At 55.5% G+C, this 19,573-nt stretch overlaps 1 protein-coding gene across 3 annotated transcripts in view; it reads left to right on the forward strand.

The window, feature by feature from the left end:
• Window positions 1-467: 467 nt before the first annotated feature.
• SARDH (sarcosine dehydrogenase) overlaps window positions 468-19,573 on the forward strand; it is a 26,179-nt gene continuing 7,073 nt past the window's right edge. Inside the window, exons 1-19 of one of the 3 annotated variants that reach the window (XM_026860576.1) lie at window positions 468-515; window positions 890-951; window positions 1,025-1,150; window positions 1,932-2,253; window positions 2,856-3,034; window positions 3,763-3,942; window positions 4,547-4,670; window positions 4,828-4,928; window positions 6,277-6,381; window positions 6,828-6,957; window positions 9,161-9,247; window positions 9,361-9,451; window positions 11,407-11,548; window positions 13,188-13,271; window positions 13,953-14,066; window positions 14,607-14,745; window positions 15,347-15,460; window positions 16,960-17,107; window positions 17,444-17,537. In XM_026860576.1, the coding sequence (XP_026716377.1) occupies window positions 1,938-2,253; window positions 2,856-3,034; window positions 3,763-3,942; window positions 4,547-4,670; window positions 4,828-4,928; window positions 6,277-6,381; window positions 6,828-6,957; window positions 9,161-9,247; window positions 9,361-9,451; window positions 11,407-11,548; window positions 13,188-13,271; window positions 13,953-14,066; window positions 14,607-14,745; window positions 15,347-15,460; window positions 16,960-17,107; window positions 17,444-17,537 (2,148 nt within the window). In that variant the 5' untranslated portion in view covers window positions 468-515; window positions 890-951; window positions 1,025-1,150; window positions 1,932-1,937. Of the gene's footprint in view, window positions 516-781; window positions 952-1,024; window positions 1,151-1,931; window positions 2,254-2,855; window positions 3,035-3,762; window positions 3,943-4,546; window positions 4,671-4,827; window positions 4,929-6,276; window positions 6,382-6,827; window positions 6,958-9,160; window positions 9,248-9,360; window positions 9,452-11,406; window positions 11,549-13,187; window positions 13,272-13,952; window positions 14,067-14,606; window positions 14,746-15,346; window positions 15,461-16,959; window positions 17,108-17,443; window positions 17,538-19,573 lie in introns of those variants that run through there. The other 2 variants (XM_026860575.1, XM_026860577.1) reach the window with 2 other exon arrangements.

The following is a 19,573-nucleotide window of genomic DNA, read 5'->3' on the forward strand; positions in this document are numbered from 1 at the left end:
AGCAATTAGTCCGTGGAGGATTCTGGAGGAATTTGGGCGCTCTCTTTAAAACTTAGAAACTGATTTTATCTTTGAGAGAAATGCTGCCTGAAACAGGGGCTAATGCTGGAACAAACACCCCTCTCCTTCTATCCAAATCCTTCCTGAATTTGGATGCAGACTGGGTACCACGGTGTGTTCAGCATGCGAGAGCAGAGGCATGAGGCGGTGGGGAGCAGCGGGGGGGGGCGGGCACTTCCTGGGTGTCACGGTGCCGTTTAATGCTAAAAGCCCCCCAAAACACTGTCCCTGGGCTGCCTGGGGCTCCACGGGGCCATGGGTGGCTGATGGTGCCCGGGGGACACTGCAGGGACCAACATGCAGCTTGGACCCCGACCCCACCAGCCGCCGGCCAGACCCCGCTGGCTGCACCCTGATCTCTGCGTCTCTGAGATACGTGAATCAGACCCCTCAGAGTGTCTTTAAAGAACTTGAGCTGCCTGTGTATCCTGCCCAAACAGGCCCTAATTTCAGAGGTGAGTCCTGGGCAGGAGGAACAATAAACTTTTGGGTTTGGAGATCTAAATCAAACGCTTATTTTCCCACCCCCTCTAAATTAAATTTTACGTCCCCACCTTTGCTTTGGGCTCTCGGGTCTGGCTTGGGAAATGTGTGAATTTATTTTAATTCTGCTCTGAAAATGTAACTGCTGGGAACTCCAGCAGGAGGGTCAGATGGTGCCTTTCCTGGCCGTGTTTGCTTTCTGGCATCCAGCTGACAGCTCCAGCCAGCACCGAGCGAGCCCAGGAGGCTGCGAGTTCCCGCTGGCCCCAGCTGGGCTGTTTGTTCTCTGCCGGGCGCCGAGCCGGGGAGAAAAGCAGCATTTTCCTCTCTGTTTTAAATTTCTCAGCTCTGCCTGACTTTTCGTCTTTGCTGAGAAGCAGCAGAGTCACAAGAAGGAGCAAGAGGGAGGTAAGGCCCTATTTCCCAGCTGCCTGGGCTGACTCAGTTTGCCTCCAGTGCTGGTTAATGTTTTTTTTTGCAGCGGGGGCCGAAGGGACGGCCGTGCGCGGAAGAGGAGGAGGAGAGCATCGGAGGAAGGCAGGGGCCCCACGGCCATCGCGGCCAGGACAGCCAGCCCGCAGTGAGCCTCGGCGGCGAGCGGAGCCCAGCGAGTGGAACCCGGCGAGCGGCGGCTGCGGGCGGTGGGAACCTGCCGTGGGCTGTCCGGGGAAGCGCTTCGGGGTCGCAGGATTTCCCGAGCGGGAGCGCGCAGCTTTGCTGGGCTGCGGGGGGACGGCGGGTGCTTTGGAGGCCGCGTGGCAGCAAGCGGTGGCGGGGGTTTTTCGGTGGGGTGAGATGTGGGGGCAGCCCCTGGCCACAGCCTGTGGCTTGCATGGGAAGGGGCTAGCGCGGGCCTGCGAGACCCCACAAGCACCTTTGGGGGCTTGTGCACCCAAAATCCTGCACCCAGAGCAAACTCCAAGCTATGGCCCCGGGCAGGAGCCCCGTGCACAGGGGCTGGGGTGTCTGCTGGCAGGATCTGTCCCCGTCCCCCTCGAGCAGCCGTGCAACCCCCTCTTGATAGGGAGCAAAGCTTGCACCTCCATTGTGGCCAAACCGCCTCAATACGAGGGAGGGGAAAAAATAATTATTTCTGCAGGCGTGAGCAAGCCCCTGCGTTGCCATGCCCTCTGCATTTCCAAGTCCCTTTTTTAAGCGGGGCCCCTCTGAAGGGTGTTTGGGAGCCACACTCATGGGCAACTGGGATCCCATTTCCCTGCTGGAAAAGGGTCCCACAGCCCACTCAGGGACGTGCCCAGGGCTCGCTCCTGCTGTTCAGCCCCTCGCACAGCACCCAGAGATGCTGCTACCACTGAAATGATGGCGAGCAGCTGGGCTGGTGGGGGTCCCCCCTCCCCGTGCCAGCGAGGTGTTTTGGGGATTTGCAGGTGGAGATGTCTTACGTGAGCTGCTTCTTGCGAGCGGCCACCCGATGCCACCTGCCACCCCCTTGGAGAAGCCCCCGGCCCTTCAGCAGCGTGACGGGCCCCACGGCGAAGAAGAGCGTCCCGTACCAGAAGACACTGAAGGAGGAAGGCTCCGGGAGCAGGGAGCCCAGCCAGCCCCTGCCACCCTCAGCCGAGGTGGTGGTGGTTGGAGGGGGAAGCCTGGGCTGCCAGACCACCTACCACCTGGCCAAGCAGGGCGTCACCAGCGTCGTGCTGCTGGAGAGGGACCGCCTGACCTCGGGCACCACTTGGCACACGGCCGGTGAGGCGGTGGGCACAGCGCCGGTGCTCCCCGGGGTGGGAGAGGTGGGCACGGGAACGCCCACGGTTGGGGATGTGCTGGTGTCCGTGGGGTGGATCCATTGCATAGGCTGTCTCCAGAGGTGGTGGAGAGTTTTGGCTTTCAATGTGGAGAATTTCAGGGTTTCTGTTTTTCCTTTTGGCATAACTTTTGTTATGAAAACATCCCCCGAATTTTCTTTTTTTAATAAGTTTTAAGTGGCCAGAGGAAAATGTTAATTTCCACACTTTTTTTTTTTTTTTTTCCTTCTTTAAGCCAGTTTTCTTTGGGAGGGAATGGAGAGCTTGAAGAGGTTATTTCAATAAGCTTTTTTGGATATTGTCTCTTCTGGGGTAGTCTGCTCTGGAAACCCTTTTTTCCCATTCATTTAATACTGAAGGAAAATAGAAATCGATGATTTGTAGCACTCGCAGGTCGCCACGAGATGGAGCAAGAGCCCCCACAGGGTGACACGCGTGGGACTGTGGGGCCCCCTCTGCATCCCACTTCGGGTGATGGAGGAGTGGCGGAGCCCCCTGTCCCACCTGTGGGCTCTGTGTGTGTGTGTGTGTCCCCTCACCCAGGTCTGCTGTGGCAGCTGCGTCCCAGCGACGTGGAGGTGGAGCTGCTGGCGCACACGCGGGACGTGGTCAGCCGGGAGCTGCCGGCGGAGACGGGGCTGCACACGGGCTGGGTGGAGAATGGGGGGCTCTTCATCGCCTCCAACAAGCAGCGCCTCGATGAGTACAAGAGGCTCATGTCGGTAGGGAGAAGCCCCTCGCTGTGTCCCCTGGCCGGGTGGGCTGCAGGAGGTGGTGTTTAACCTCCTCTCCACCAGAGCAGCGCTGGGGGTCATAAAGTCATCAAATGGTTTGGGTTGGAAGGGATTGTGGAAGGGTTGGAATGGACCTTCCAACCTTGGAAGGTCCTTGAAGGAACCTAGTTCCAACCCCACTGCCCGAGGCAGGGACACCTTCCACTAGACCAGGTTGCTCAAAGCCTCGTCCAGCCTGGCCTTGAACCCTGCCAGGTTCCCAGGGCTGCAGAGCCCCCGGGTCTCCGAACGGCCGGTCCCTCCCTGTCGTCCTACCCCAAGAGCCGCAATGGCCTGGGTTATGTTTCCAGAGCAGCCTTCTGGCTTCCGTAAGGCTGCTGAAGTCAGGCTAAGTGCTGGCAAAGTAGGCCAAGTAAAATCCAGCCATGGTTTTTTGCCCTTTCAGATAGTGGTAGCATCATTTTTCCAGTTGTAGAAGAGTGGCAGCATTATTTTTCCAGCTGCACAGGCAGGTTGCATGCAAATATGGCACCATATTCCCTGAAATCTGTGCAGAGCATCCCACCCTGTGCTGGATTTAGGCCTTGCACTGGGGCAGCAGTTGTCTTATGTGGGAGATAGACATGTCCTGGGGGTCTCCTCCTCCTCCAGCAGCAAGTGATGAACAAAGCTTTTGTTGCCTGCTTGAGTTCCTGGTTTTTCTGTCCCACTGGCAGCTGGGGAAGGTGTACGGTGTGGAGTCCTACGTCCTGACCCCGGCACAGACCAAGGACCTGTACCCGCTGATGAACATCGACGACCTGTACGGCACGCTGTACGTCCCCAAGGACGGCACCATGGACCCAGCTGGTACCTGCTCAACGCTTGCCAGAGCAGCAACTGCCAGAGGCGCTACGGTAGTTCTAATTAGGAGTTACTAATTAGTGCCTGTTGACTCTGGGAGGAGATTTCATCCTCTGCCTTCCCCAGCATCTTCTTTCCCATCGGAGCAGAGTTGGTCCTGCAGCGTTAGGTCCAAGAAGGGTGTTGTGCTGTTCAGCTTTGACACCTGCTTGGGTCACAGCAACAAAAGCTGGCAGGAACCATGAGGCTTGGGGAAAATATAGGATGAAAAAAAGGTCTTTAGGAGCAAGATGAGGCAGTGCCCAAGACAGGTTTTTCAGGAGAGCAGAGGTTTTAGGGTCAGGTAACACAGTCTGTCCCTCAAGACAGCGACTACCAGCCCATCCTTGGTGAGCTGTTCTGCTCGTGTGCGTGTAAATAATAAATATCCTCTGCAACTGCGGGTGCCCAGAGCAGTGGTGTAAGTCTGCAGCTGGGAAGGGGCTGTGTTGTTATCAGCACTAACAGTAACAGCTGTTGGGGAGGGGGAGATGGCCCGTGCCAGACCACTGCTTAAACTCACCTTGCCCAGATTTGGGGGTAGATGTCAGGCAAGCTGGGTCATCCCCCTGCCCGTGCGACCCTGCCGTGACTCTGCTGCCCTTCCTCTGCCACCAGATCATCGAGAACTGCCCAGTCACCGGCATCCAGGTCAGAGCTGACGATTTTGGGGTGAAGAGGGTGTATGCAGTGGAGACGGCTCACGGGACCATCCAGACTCCCTGCGTGGTGAACTGCGCGGGTACGGGGCGCAAAGGATGGCGGGGAAGGGGGGGACTGGGCCTGTGGCTGTGGGGCAGGGGGTGGCTTTGCATCAGTCCTTGTGCCCCCTGTCTGGCTGTCACCCCCAGAGCATGGAGGATGGAGGGGTGCTCAGCATGGGGCTGCTCTCTCCTCAGGTGTGTGGGCTCGAGCCCTGGGCCAGCTGGCTGGCGTGCACGTGCCGCTGGTGGCCATGCATCATGCCTACGTGGTGACCGAGCGCATCGAGGGCATTCAGGTCAGTCCCGCACGGCTGCAGATCGGCTCCTCAGCCCTGGAAGGCAGCGCTGGTTTCTGCCCTCCTGCACGCAGAAGGGGGAGGTGGGAAAGCCCCTCCGGGACCCCCAGACCTGCAGGACCCCCCCGCCCCCCAACATTCCTGCCTTCAGCACAAGCTTGCGCTGCCAGGTCTGGCTCTGCACCCAGGGAATTGCACATCCACCAGCTTCTCCCCCTAGCAGGACTATCAGACTACCTTTGATAGAATCATATTTAATATTTAATGATGTTATGACTAGCAGGATAATTTTCTTCTTTTTTTTTTTTTCATCTTGGTAGAATTATTATAGGGTCTGCGATGTGTTTGGTGTCTGATAGCAGCATTAATAAAGATGCCAAACACTTTCTGAACAAGCCCCAATCCCCAACAGGCAGAGGTGTAGCTCTCCAAGCGTTTCTAAACTCTCCCAAGAAATCTGTTCCTGCCATCTGGCTGTGGAGAATTGTTCAGGAGTCGAAGACTTCATTCACTCAGGTGCCAGGGCTTTGAGGGTGACACATTATTTAGTTTCCATCCCGCTGACAGCCTCTGACTCTTCAGTCCGAGGTGCCTCATTTTAGAAAGTGCTGGTGTCCATGATTACATGTATATCCTGGTAACTCCGCTGTGCTGTACAAACACGGGGAGGAGACTTTTCAGAGAAGAGCCTGTAGCTTGCAGACCCTGGTGCCTCCTGTTCAGTGCACTTAATTCCATTTGTCGACATGAAATGCGGTGGGCCCTACACCAATGCTTCCATGCTATCTACATGTTTCTCTATCCATTATTCACGAGAACAAATCCCTCATTCTTTGCGCACTGCTGCCCGCGTGTCGTGCTGTTGCCTCCTCCTGCAGAGGTGGGTGGCAGAGGAGTGATGCTTTCCAAGCTGGGATCAACCGCAGCGCCTGCTCCTGCTCCTCCTGAGCATCCCCGGCGCTGCCTGGGCCATGGAGGAGCCGCCGGAGAGGCGAGGATTGCCGGTCTGCCAGCTGCTAAATTAGGCAGGGTTTGTGCAAGACTTGGCTTCCAGCTTGGGTGCCTGGTGAACGGGCACGCTGCCCGCAGCATCGCTGCCTGCACAAGCCGCTTTGCCCGTGGTTTGGGCAGGTTTGCTGGAGCTGACCTGGGGGCCTTCCTCTTGGGGTACGCAGGCACCCAAAGTTCAGGGCTGTGGGAACATCCACGGAGCCACTGCTGCTCCCATCCTTGGTGGGTCACCTCAGACCCCCAGTTCATCCCACTGAGCCTTGCTGGGGTGGTGTCAGGGTCTCCCCGTGGCTCCTGGCCCCCTCTCACCCCTCCGCTCCCCCTCCCCATTTTTCAGAACATGCCGAACGTTCGCGATCACGACGCCTCGGTGTATCTCCGTCTCCAAGGCGATGCCCTTTCCGTGGGTGGATATGAGTCAAACCCCATCTTCTGGGAGGAGGTGAGCCGTGCCGGGAGGTTTTCTGGGAGAACGAGGCAGTTTTCCAGGGAACCCAGCTCGGAGTGGGGGGGGCACAGATGTGAGCGCCTCAGCCCCTAGCTCCTGCGGGTACCAAGGCACAGGAAAGCATCTTCCCTTTGGGTCTGTCTGTGGCATAGAAACGAGATGTAGAGACAACAGAAATGAAATGAAAAGGCTGGGCTGGGGGGATTTAGAGGCCACCCCACAGTCCCTGCCCTGCAGCATCATCCCTTTATCCAGGTGCAGGGCTTTTAATTGAGGCTCTGCCCCAGAACTTTGGATTGTCTGGGCTGGTCATGAAAACCCAAAGAAACTACAAAATAGCCTCTACTTCCTACAGCCTCCTACGCTGTCAGAGCTGAGAAATTCTTAAGCCTTCAGCTATACTTTTATTTTGTGTCCCAATTCCTGTTTCCTACCTTCAGGTATCTGAAAAATTTGCTTTTGGTCTCTTTGATCTGGACTGGGATGTTTTCACGCAACACATCGAAGGTGCCATCAACAGAGTACCGGTGCTGGAGAAAACAGGCATTAAATCCACTGTTTGTGGACCAGGTAATGTGACTGCAGTGGTACGGTGGTGGCTGGATTCCTCCAAGAATCTTGCTGGAGGGAGACAAGGGGCAACTTCATGTCCTGGGGAGAAGAAAAAACTGAACGCAGAGAAAGGAGCTGTGATGTGGCTGCAGTGGTGTTGTCTTCCGAGGGGTGGCATCCCAGGCTTAGCCTAGGCGGAGAAATAGCTGGGGAGTTTATTGCCTTGGTCCAAACTGGGGATGGATTGTACAGATTTACAGCCCAGGTTGTAGCCACCAGACTGGGAATTAAGGGGCAGATTTTTTTCAAGCAGTGGCCATTGTTTTACCAAGTGTTCTGTTTTTACTACTTGCTTCTGGGCCGGTGGCTGTAGATTTACATCCCAGGCTGCCTAGTGTGGAGTTAAAGGCCATAGCATCCCAGTGGTGGCAGCTGGAGGTGATGCCACCCATCAAACCTGAGCCCTGCACACTTGGTTTGGCCTTGAAATCCACGCCCTGCTAAAAAAAAAAATTTAAAAAATTAAAAAAAATTTTTAAAATCCCTTTTTGCTGAAGCACTTAAAGGGAAACCATCGAGGCCCTTGGGGAGGGAGCAGTGCTGCTGTACAAGGGGAAAGTAGGGCAGAGCAGATAAAACATGACATGTACAAGGTGGAGGCCTTGGCCTGGGTACAGCAGGTTTGATTAAACTGCAGTTTAAGCAGAGCTGGTGGCCTCCGCTGGGGAGCTGGCTTCTTATAGATACATGCTCTGTATTTGTAGTAGAGCAATGTAATTTCCAAAGGGTCAGCACTCCTCCTTTTCTATTTCTTGATTTAAACCATCAGCTGGTTTGCTTGCGACAGCTGAGTGTCTCTGGGCTGAAGCAAATAGCAAACGCTTGTCCCTTCTGCTGCATGGTAAATATTTCACCACCAGAACAGCTACTGTGCTGGTTTTCAGGCACAGGGGATGAAAACAGAGTGAATTGGGGTGGTTTAAGCTGTTTCTGCCCTGGCTGCTGATCCAACCCTGCAGGGGAGTGGGTCAAGGTTCAGCATCCATCCCAGTGCAAAGTCAGCAGGGCTGATGTGCTTTGGGTGTTGCTCCATTAAGTCCATGAACTTGTAGCCTGGCGTATTGGCATGGGGATATTGGCATGAAATAATCTTCTGACTCTCTCCCCTTCTCCTGAGCACAGAGATCTTGGGGAAACAAGCCGGGCACTGCTGGGCGGGGGAAGGACCAGACTGAACTCTGTGTTCTCTCTCTCACACGGATGGGTGAACCATAAAACGGGGAGGAGGATTGCACAGCTCTGCCAGGGTGTCCTGCTCTGTTCTCCCTAGTGGGGATTTGCACAGACTGGTTAACAGCCCTGTGGGGAGCAGGAGCTGGCAGCATGAGGCATCGTTAGCACAGGAGCCTTGGGCGACATCAGCAGCAATTCCTCCGCTGCATAAAGTAGCTTAAATTCATGAAATTTCCCAGCAGAAATCGAGGAAGGTGAAACATAGTCATCATAATGAAATATGGCCCAGATGTTGAAGAGGCGACAAGCAGGTCGGTGCAGCCCCCATGACTGGGGGATCAGGCTGAAGCAAGAGCCTGCTTCAGCCACCGCAGCACCTCGGGTACCTCCTGGCTGGAGATTCATTCTGCTTCACAAATTTTCAGTCTAAACCCTCCCGTTGCAGTGCTGGCGTGCAGCCTGTGCTGCCGAGCTCCCTGGGGGTGCAGAGGGCACAGTTAACCTGAGACGGGGGTCTCGACGGTGCCAGGGACGGACTGTGCATCGCTCAGGGCTGCAAAGGAACTGCCTCGTGCCACCAGCACCTGCCCCTGCCACCAGCAGTGTGGTGTGCATCTCTGTGTGTGTGTGCGTATCTGTACTCATGCAAGCTTCTGAAGTGAACATATGTATATATATGTATGTATATTTGCTTTGGGAGCCTGCACAAGACCCCAGTGTGATGCTGGGCATCCCAGTACCAGGGCAGCCATTCCCTGTGGCCTCTGCTGCCTGGATGCTGTTGGAGAGGTGCAGGTCAAGGATGCCCAAGGTGAAATGTTGGGAAGTGTTTGGTGTTAGTCCAACTCTGGCCCCATCGACTTCTCTGGGAGCAGGAGCAGGCTGAGGCTGACACGGGAAGCTGTAGGACCCTTGCTCCTAAAGTGCATGATGTGTCCCCAAAACGCCTGTCCTGACCTTGCTGGCACACACTCTCTCTGTCTTGCAGAGTCATTCACAGCCGACCACAAGCCACTCATGGGGGAAGCCCCAGAAGTCCGAGGTTTCTTCCTTGGCTGTGGCTTCAACAGTGCTGGTAAGAGAGACCTGAAGGGATCACACCTCGGGCGTCGCGTCCTGGGCAGAGCCCGGCACCCGCAGCCGTGCTTGGCCCCCTGGCCTCGTCCGGGTCCTCACCTCTTCCTCCAGGGATGATGCTGGGAGGCGGCTGCGGGAGGGAGCTGGCTCACTGGATCATCCACGGGCGGCCAGAGAAGGACATGTACGGCTATGACATCAGGCAGGTGACCCCGGCTGCCCCAGCTCCCCGCGGGCTGTGGGCTCCTGCGCCGATAGCCCTTGGCCTTGGGTGGTACCTGGGGATGGGTTTCGAGACAGGGCTGGATGCTGGCACTGGGAGCGGGTGTCCGGGCAGCATCTGTGCCACAGCCTGTGTCCCTCCAAGGAGCTAGAATCAATTACGCTCAATGGCTTTAATGAATTTACACGTGGGGTTTATCTTATTTTCCTCATTCTGCTTCTACGCAAACAGTTTCCATCAGACACGAGGAGACTGTGGTGATGGGAAAGGACAGGGTAATTACATTTCGGTTTTCTTGTTGTTCAATTAGTGCTGTGCCTAATCCTCTAAATTAATAATCGGGGGTGATGATTTCAACATGAGAAACATCAGCTTTCCTCCCGATCTGCAGCACAACATGGGCTGGGAGTTTTGACTGTGCAGATGTTGGCTCTGTAATTGCTTTTGACTTGCTCGATTATATTCGATTGGGTTTGGGCTTTCTTATAGGGCTGCTAACGACAGCAACCACCTTGTCAGGGACAAAGCTTTTAAAATCGTGTTGCTGTAGTGGCAAAGCTGGTAAACGCCCTCTTGACTCAGGCTGGGAGGAGAGGGGAGTCAGAGATGGTGCCTCCTGCAGCCAGGCCAGCGGTGGGCCAAGCCTGGGAAGGAGAAAGCCCCGGGCTGGGCGGGCACTGCTGCCCAGCTGGACACGGGGGGGTTGGCACAGCCACAGCCATCGTGGGGCTGACCCGTGCCGTGGGACCCCTGCCCTGCTCAGACAGTGGCCAGGGGCTTTCCAGCCCTTGCATCCGTCTTACCTGAGCATCCCCTGTATCCTGTCTGCCCTGTCATCAAACTGGTGCCAGTCCCTTTTTTTTTTTTTTTTTTTCCCTTTTGGTGGTGATTACTCTTTAAATAACTCCATTTTCTTCACATTTAAATACTTATCCTCTCCAAACACTCTCTTGTAAATATTTCATCTGGCAGCTGTTGCTCCTCTTCACTGCTGTCAAAAATCCAGCATGTCAGTGAAGGGGCTGTGGCTGACGGGGCAGACGGATGCTGGTGACATGCCATGTGTCACCTGCTGCCTGTCCCGTGCTGGCAGAAGAGGCAGCTGCCCTCACAGCCAGCCCACGGCTGCTTTTGGGGAGCATTGTTTGCATTGCTTGCAGGGCTTGGCCCCAGTGCCCTGCCTCTCCCTGGCACCCAGGCAGCAGGGAGGGAAGCTGAAAGTATTGTTTTAAAATGTCCTATAAATGACACTTTGTCTTGCCTTTCCCCTGCTGTCTCCCTTTCTCCAGTCCTGGGAAAGGTGTCACTGGCACCCAGGGATGCTGTCCCTGAGTTATAGTCTCTGGTAATAACAACCCAAGCATGTGCTGAACGGGCACATTCTTACAAGGAGATTTTCTGTTTAAAGGTTGAAAATATGTCAAATAAATTTAAAATGCTTCGGGTTTTATTCATATTTCAGCCTAGGGAGAATTGGATGAAAAATGTAAGGAATGTCCAGGGCTCTTTCCCTCCTCAGGGCTCGGTCTAAACCTGGGCTGTGTGCAGGGCAGGCTCTGAGACCAGCCCCATGCTGAAGCAGTGCAGAATTAATCTCAATTCTCCTCTTTTTTTTTTTATTTATTTCCCACTCATCAGGGCTGTATTCTGCTCCCAGTTGCTCTGGGGTAGATGTGCCTGGAGCAGGGCTGGGGAGCTCAGGGCGGGCTGCGGCGAGCCCCCAGCACTGATGGGCAGTGATGCAGCTTGGCCCGCATCAGGCCCTGCTTGGTTCCTCTGCTCTCCAACCCATGAAATGGGTGCAGGAATAGCAATTTTACACCACAACAGCTGCATCCACATCTGGGTCTGGCCAAGAGACCCATGCCTAAGGGGAAGAGGCAGGCCATGAGCTGGTGGGCTCATCCGGACGCTGCCCTCTCCCTGCCTTCCAGGAGGTTTCACCACTCCCTCACTGACAACAACCGCTGGATCCGGGAGCGGAGCCACGAGTCCTACGCCAAGAACTACTCCGTCGTCTTCCCCCATGACGAGCCACTGGCGGGGCGCAATGTGAGGAAGGACCCCCTGCACGAGGTGAGGATGCGCACCCCGACCCGGGCTGCCGTGCAAGAAGCTATGGGAGACCCTTGCAGCATCCTTGCAGCAAAAGAGAGGTGGCAAGGAGTGGCTGCAGGCATATCACTCCCCAAAGCAGCGTGCTGCATCCGTGCTCCCATCCATCCATCCTGGGAGAATCCCTGCTGAATCCCAAAGCTTGCCGGGTGCACACAGTGAGGCTGCTGGGGGCATGGACAGTTTAATGGCAGAGGTGCCAAGCATTCCCATAATATTTAACTTAGCAGATATGGCTTAAGAGCCTGGTGATGGTTGCTGGCCAAGGCAAAGTGGAGAGGGGAGCTCAGAGGCTTCTTTCATTCACTGTCAGTCCAACTCGGGGGCAGTTGCGAGGGCTGTGGGATGCTGGATGCCCGTGGCGATCTCCTACCCACATCTCACCATGCCTCACTTGCAGCTCAGCAGCAGCTTTCCCTCCCCAAAACAGTGTCTCCCAATGCAGAACGAGGCTGGGGTGTGGGAAGAGTGGGGAGCAGCTGTGCCTCTGTGGAGTGTTTTGCCAGCACCCCCTAATTCCCCACGTGTTTTGCTCCCTGGAGCTGCCAGCTGGGGCTCCTCCCTGCTCCCACCTTCGCCAGCTGTTTCCTTGCACAAATCTCCGTATGTAAATGCTTTCAGGATGCAGCACTTGAGGAAAAGAAAACAGTTTCCAGTGGTTCGCTGCATCAGCAGCATTGCAGCAACTGCGGCTCAGAGCCCCCCAAATCACCCACCGCTCTCGAGATTCTGGGGGTGACCTGGGGCCGGTGCCTCGTTCCTCCCCATCACCATCAGCCCCAGTCCCAGCAAGGAGCAGCCACATTTCTCAAGCCCATTTCTGCTCGTTGCTAGGTCATATCACACCATTCCTCTTCTGATGGAGAGCAGAGCAGCAAGACAGACATCTCTCCCCACTGTCCCCCAGTGTTGGGTTGACATCTCAGTTGTTTTCTGTCACCGAGGATGCAGTTTAGTTTTTAATAGCGTGTCTAATAAGTGATGCCCATTTGACTGACAGCCTGGTATTTATACATGCAGCTCCAGAACATGTGCTGTGTTTTATAAATAGGCACTGAATCATTTCTGAAATGTTCAACAAAATCTATTCTTTTCCGAACAGAGGCACCAAACAAAAATATCTTAATGGATCCCTAATTAATTGCGTGCAGAGAGATTTTCCCGAGAGCACAGAGGAGGAATGAGCAGGTTGCCGTATAAATCTTAAATGTTATTATATAATTACTGTTGTAAACATCGGGGGGAATCTTGCTCTCTGGATTTAGCATTTCTCGGTCAGTAATTCGTGCACCGTAGCGCAGGCTTTGGTGGGGTGCACAGCTGGGCTTTCAGACTCCTGCCCATCGGCTGCTGCTGAGGCAAATACCTTTCTCGGGGGGGACAAAAATATCAGGCAATTTGCAGGCAGCTGGGGTTTGCCACTGTTTTAAAAGACAAACTGCCGAGCTGATTTTGGCTGCTGATAGCCAAGGGGCCACAAGTCAGGTCTTGAGCATGTACTCGAGGAGGGCAGCCTGGGCGCTGCTCAAAAAACAGTGAAAAGGGGCTTTTTTTTTTTTTTTAACTATTTGTTCCCATTTCTCTGGCTTTGCTTGTGTAGGAGCTGCTGCGCCAGGGCTGTGTTTTCCAGGAGCGGCATGGCTGGGAGAGGCCGGGCTGGTTCAGCCCTGGGGGGGCAGCCCCGGTAAGCACAGCACACGTTTCAGGGGGGTGTTCAGCCCGGAGCACAGCGGCTGTGCCCGGCGAGCGTAGGATGAATCCTGCGTGCGCAGGGTGTGCGACATGCTGCAGGCAGTTGCGTGTCCCCAAAACCGGTCCATAAAAGCTGTTGGGCTTTAATTCAGCGGTAAGGGGGAGATCTGTGTGTGCATGTGGTGTGAGTCTGTCTGCCCGTCCCTCTGCAACAGGCAGTGTCTGCCTGCAACGCCCCCAGATGAGAGGCACCCATCTCATTTCTATATATTGAAGAGCAACAGGCAGGGATGCCGGGGAGGGGACACATCACCATGGGCAGGGATGCCGGGGAGGGGACATATCACTTCGGGTAGGGATGCCAGGGAGGGGACACATCACTGCGGGTAGGGATGCCAGGGAGGGGACACACTGCGGGCAGGGATGCCAGGGAGGGGACACATCACTGCGGGCAGGGATGCCAGGGAGGGGACACATCACCATAGGCAGGGATGCCAGGGAGGGGACACATCACTGCAGGCAGGGATGCTGGAGAGGGAACACATCATCACAGCCAGGTCCTGCTCAGACCCTCTCCTCTCCTGACATGGGGTGAATGGGACGGGGAGTAGCCCTTTGGCTTCAGCCTCATGCTGTCTTCCTCACTGACCCCATCCTCCTCCGTCCCCCCCAGGTCCTGGATTACGACTACTACGGTGCGTACGGCCGTGAGCGCCACAGGGACTACACCTACAACCAGCTGCTGGGGAGCGAGTACACCTTTGACTTCCCCCCCCACCATGACATTGTGAGTGTGGGGAGCAGCCCGCCCTGGCCAAAACCCCTGGGCACATCTGGAGGTGGGAGGGTTAGAGACAGCAGAGCCCGTGCCACAGCACCACTTTGGGTGGATTTGGTGAGGCTCAGAGGGAGGGGAAGCAGCGAGCTTTGCCCAAAACTGGGAAAAAACGTTCCAAAAAGATTAAGAGAAATGTGTGGCCGGTGCTCAGAAACCTCAGCAGAGAGGCCACGGGAATTTTACTGCTGCTTTCCTAAATGAAAGAGTTGAGACTAGCTTGGGGGAAGAACCCAATTTGATAAAATTTAACTATTATTGATGACTGTCACTGTGTTAGTGAGGTAAGGAATGGGACTGAGCACACAGGGAGGCCTGTCAGGCTTGCTTCATTTAATACCTGATTTTTCAGGGGTGTTTTTGAAGCCTTTAAAGGCACCAGGCGAGTGTCCTGGTATTGTTTCCCATTACATAAACAGTTTTCATGTGTTCCTGCCTTTGTGGAGTGAGAATATGGCTCAGCATCAGCTGTTGTGTTTGCTTTAATTGCAGATCAAGAGTGAATGCTTAACGTGCAGGAATGCCCTGGCTCTCTTCGACATGTCTTATTTTGGGAAATTCTACCTGGTTGGGCCTGAAGCAACAAAAGCAGCAAACTGGCTGTTTACTGCCGATGTGAGCAAAGCACCAGGTAGGGGCTCAGCCCCCTTATTTTTGGCTGCACGCTGCCTCTGCTGAGCACTGCCCTGGGAAATCACATCTTATACCAAAATGAACCAGGAGGGAACCCAAACTGCTTTTCTTTTAAATGCTGCTTTTGCAGGGGGTATTGGGAGTGTGTGAGAGCTCCCTTGTCCTCACCCGAGGCTGGCTTCTGCTCTCATTCGCACTGGGACAAACATGCTCTGAGCTGGGGGGAGAGAGGGGGGTCTGTCCCTCTGGCTCCAGCTGTGGCTCACAGCTGGAGACGTGGTGGGTACGGGAGTAAATCAAGCACAACCCTTGCCAGCTGCCGTTTGCGCAGGGAGAAGCTGTCTCCTTCTCTGGGGCTGGGAGAAAGCTTATGGCATTTCTGAGGATGCAGCTTCAGCTCCTCGCACAGATCTCAAGGGGGAAAAGCATCGCTCCCCTGCTCCTCCTGGTGCTGGGACATCCAGCGTCGGTCAGGACGTACCCAGGCAGTGGCAACTGATGTCACGATGAGGACAGATTTTCCTGCTACCCACCTGCCAGGTCTGGGGCTGTGTGCCAGGGCTGGCTGATGGGCATCGGTGCCCGACTCCTTCCCTCAGGCTCGACCGTGTACACCTGCATGCTGAACAAGCGGGGCGGCGTGGAGAGCGACCTGACCGTCAGCCGGATCAGCCCCGGGGAGCCAGCCTCCCCCCTGGCCCCCGCCTTTGAAGGTAAAAGCCCTGAGCACAGGGATGCTGGAGTCAGGCACGCTTCTGCAGCCGCCGAGGGGCTGGGGGGATCGCTGGCTGGGTTTACCCTCCTGCAGTTCAGCTCCCAGCCTCTCCTGCTGCCTTTTTTTAGCTGTGGCAGTGCACACAAAGATCTTTCCAGTCCCAGAAAGCCGTGGCAGCAGGTTCAGTCTGAGGCCTGCCAGCATCTCCATCCCCACCTTGCTCGAGGGGCCACAGGCATGGGGGTGATTGCATTTACTTAATGGCAGCCACCTGGCTTTTTCCACCTCCCTCCCTCTGTCCCTGTAACCCAATTATCCCCCTTGTCCCCGGGGCCCTGCACTGCTCATCAGCATTATTGGGTTTGTCCAGCCCCGGCTGGCGGCTCTGACCTCTCCCCAGGTCCTTATCAGCTGCATTAAAGAGGAATTGAAAGGGAGCAGAGCAGTCAGCCCAGAGGGCAGAAATGGCATTAGGAGAGTGACACCGAGCTGGTCTCCGAGTGCCGGCGCTGCCACCAGACGGGAGGTTTGCACTCGGGTGGCCTGTGCCCCCGGAGCCCCGTCCCCACGCAGCGTCACCCTCGGAGCTGGTGCTGGGAAGGGACCCAGCGGGCGCAGCCCCCAGCGCCAGCCCGGGTGGGGGTTGTGGGGGCCAGCTCGGCCCCTTCGCCCCGGCGTGGTTGGGTGCCACTGAGCTCTTCCCTCCCCGTGGCACAATCCCAGATCCCTCTCGTCTGGGGGGCTCACGGGAGGCAGAAGGGCAATGGCATGTGGCTGGCAGAGCTGCAGGGTTTGTCGGGCGATGGAGGAGTTTAATCGCAGCAAAGTCTATTTTTCCAATTACAGTAGGTGGCTTCACTTATTATCGTTATGACAGATTATCAGAGAGCAATTTTGTAGTGGCAGGAAAGACAGAGGGAAGATTGATTACATATTAATCAGCTATCAAACTCCATCCCTGGGGATTTTTCCCCCCAGGATTACTGACGAGATGAAATTCCTCCTGGTATACAGAGCAGCCCCTGCACTGGCTATGGCCCAGTCGCTGCAGCCCTCCCTGCTCCCACCTGTAGTTCCCAGCTCCCTCTCACCTTGGCATCCACTCTGTACTGGGAGATGCTTTTGCTGTTGGTCTCAAGGGACAAAGAGGTTTTTTTTCTCTTCCTGTGATGCTCACGCATGCACAGGTACCTCCAGGCCTCAAACAGCTTTTTTTACCTTTTCTTCTTTCAGGTTTTAATGGTCACTTGGTTTTCATTGTGCTGAGCCCCACAAAAGGCAGTGTGGATGTTAGCAGAGCCCCAACGCCCTCCCTTGCCCCAGCACTATTTAACCCCACCGCCTTTCTTGGTGGTCCCCCCCATGGGCTGTGAAAGCTGAAGAGGCTCCAGGCAGCAGCTCAGCCTCTGGAGAGCAAAACCAGCCCTGAGCTGAGCTGGGCATGGCCCCCAGCCTGACGTTCTCGAGCCTGAGAGGGTGCCGGGGGGTGTCTTCCAGGGGATGGCTACTACCTGGCTATCGGCGGGGCCGTGGCTCAGCACAACTGGTCGCACATCACCACCGTGCTGCAGGACATGAAGCTCCAGTGCAAACTCCTCGACTGCTCGGAGGAGCTGGGCATGATGAGCATCCAGGGCCCCCTGAGGTGAGTGTGGCGAGAGCATTGCAGCCCCCTCCTTGCACCCTGATGCCTGGCCCTTGGAGAGGTGGAGGAAGGGATAACAGGGAGGGAGGAAGGGATGCCAGGTGCTGGGATCAGGATTGCTGCACGGCAGCAGGCAATGGTCTGCCTGGAGCGATGCTCCGTTTGCTGGGGAACTGGCGTTTCTTTCGAGGCTCTCACAATGTGGCATGTTACCCACATCAGCTCCCGTTTGGAGAGAGAAGTCTGTCTTGACAACAAGACAAGTTTTAGTGATAGTCCGAGCAGGCTGGCAAAGCTACGTCCTTTCACCGCGGCTGCTTTGCTGTTTCCCCACAGCCGCGTCGTCCTCCAAGAAGTGCTCGACACCGACCTCAGCAACGAAGCTTTCCCCTTCTCCACCCACAAACTCACCACGGTCGCAGGATGCACGGTAGGACAGGGCCAGCCCTCCAGCTCCCCAGGGAGGTTTGTTCACTGGGGCAACTGCCCACAGCCTGTGCAGCTGAGCGTCCCCTGCTAGGGATCCTGTCTGCCTCCACATTGCTGCAGTGGGCAGCTTTGTTGGGGTATTTTTGATGAAAAAGGCCAAAAAATAGGGTAGGAGAAGGGTGTTTTCCTCTTCAATGGTCTGCCAGGTCTCCCAGCCCACCCAGTGGTGGTGTAGCCTGGGCTGAGCTTGGGGAAGAGACATGGTGACTTATGGCTTTGCAGTGATGTCAGAGGAACAAGACGTGCCTCCGATGGATTAGGGGTGAGCGCTGATGATAAAGAGATTATCTGACATTCTAGACACTTTCCATTTCCCCCTACTCATTAAAAAAAATAGGGATGATTTGATGTAAAGCACGTCAAGTACCGGCGGTAAGGGCTGAGCAGCCTCTGGAGCCTCTGTATTTGATCACAGGAGAAGTCTGACAACCTTAAGCTTTCTGTACAAGTGCAGATCATCCTGCACTTGCCCAGACTTCAGGGCTCACATCAGCAGTTATGCAAGAAAAGCGCAGAAAAGGTAACGCTCCGTGCTAACACCTCGGGCTAAGCCCCTCGGTATCGGAGCGAGGGGATGAGAAGCCCTTTGGGGTGATGGTGGAAACCAGCACCGCTGCCCAGCTTGGGTGCCTTGCGGGGGGAGTCATGGGTGGGGGGTGCTGCCCAGCTCCTGCCCCCACCACGCGTTGCCTGGGGAGGGAGGCAGCGCCCGCGAGGTGTTTTGCAGACAGAAGTGAGCTGGCTTTGCCTGCGCTGCCTGCAGAGCACGGGGCAGGCATGTGCGTGCTGTCCTGAGTGTGAGAGCCCTCAGCAAGCCGTGGGAGATGCACCTTGCCCAAACTGCCAGCCCAGCACCTCTGCCAGGACCCGCAGCGATGGGTTTAACACGTTGTGTGGCATCGCTGGGAGGTGTTGAGGAAGGAAGGCTCAGCCTAAAAGCGGTTTGGTGTCGGCGGCGGTGCTGCAAAGAGGTGAATCAGTCCCCGGGGTTTGTGGTGAGGTCCCACAGCGCTGTCTGGTTGGACTCCTCTGTCTCGCCTGGTGCGAGGCAGCGAGAAAAGTGCCTTAAATCTCTTCCCCCGCCTTGCCCAGCGGAGATCAACATGGTCTGAAGTTATCCCTGGGGAAAGGGGGTGATGGCAGGTCTCTGGGGAGTTCTGTCATGTGTGAAGCTGCTGATTTAGCCTGCTTGAAACACCCTAAATAGAAGAGTTGGTGACCATGAAGTGTTGTTTTGTCAAAAGAGAAATGTTCTGGGAAAACCTGCTGCTGACAAGTTTTGGGGAAAAGCTTTTGCAAGGTTTGCAGGAGAAGCTCTGCCTCAGAAGCTTCTTACTGATGTTTACCCCATATTAAATATTCCTTCTGTTGCAAAAATGCCACTTTGGAAGAGAGGGTCGAGTTTGTACCCCCTCCTTCCCCTGGGAAATCTGGGCAGGCAGTGGTCCCAGGGCATCCCTCTCACATCCAGAGGAGCCAAGCGTTTGCTCTGGCTCTCAGCCCGGTGTCTGAAGGGAGACAAAATGGGTGAAGGTCCAGTGGTGAATCTTGTAAAAGGCAGCAGGAAAACAGGGAGCTGGAGACAGGCTGGCTACTGGTGCAATTGGGTTAAGCCGCGTGTGGCCACTTTTCATTCAGAATTAAAGTGGCTTTAATTCGAATGCAGCTGGCTGCTGAAGGGATTGCTGCTAAATCAAATTAAGGCTGCTTGATTTGTGCGCAGGAGCCTAGCCAGGATTTAGGGTGGTTTAACTAAGCCACAGATTTTGCCCAACTCGGATTAATCCTCCAAACCATCACCATCAGTGTTCCCTGTGCTCTGGGTGCCAAAACCCCATGGTTTGTCCAGTGTCCCTTTGGGGGGGGGGAGCACAGGGGCATGGGGGGCCCAAAATCCAATCCATTGTCACAGATTGTCCAACACGTTGCATTTTAGTCTCCACCAGTGAGTTATAACCCTCCCCACGCCCCCCCCCC

Source organism: Athene cunicularia (assembly GCF_003259725.1).
Source record: "Athene cunicularia isolate RWA chromosome 17 unlocalized genomic scaffold, athCun1 chr17_part1, whole genome shotgun sequence".
NCBI classification, from domain to species: domain Eukaryota; kingdom Metazoa; phylum Chordata; class Aves; order Strigiformes; family Strigidae; genus Athene; species Athene cunicularia.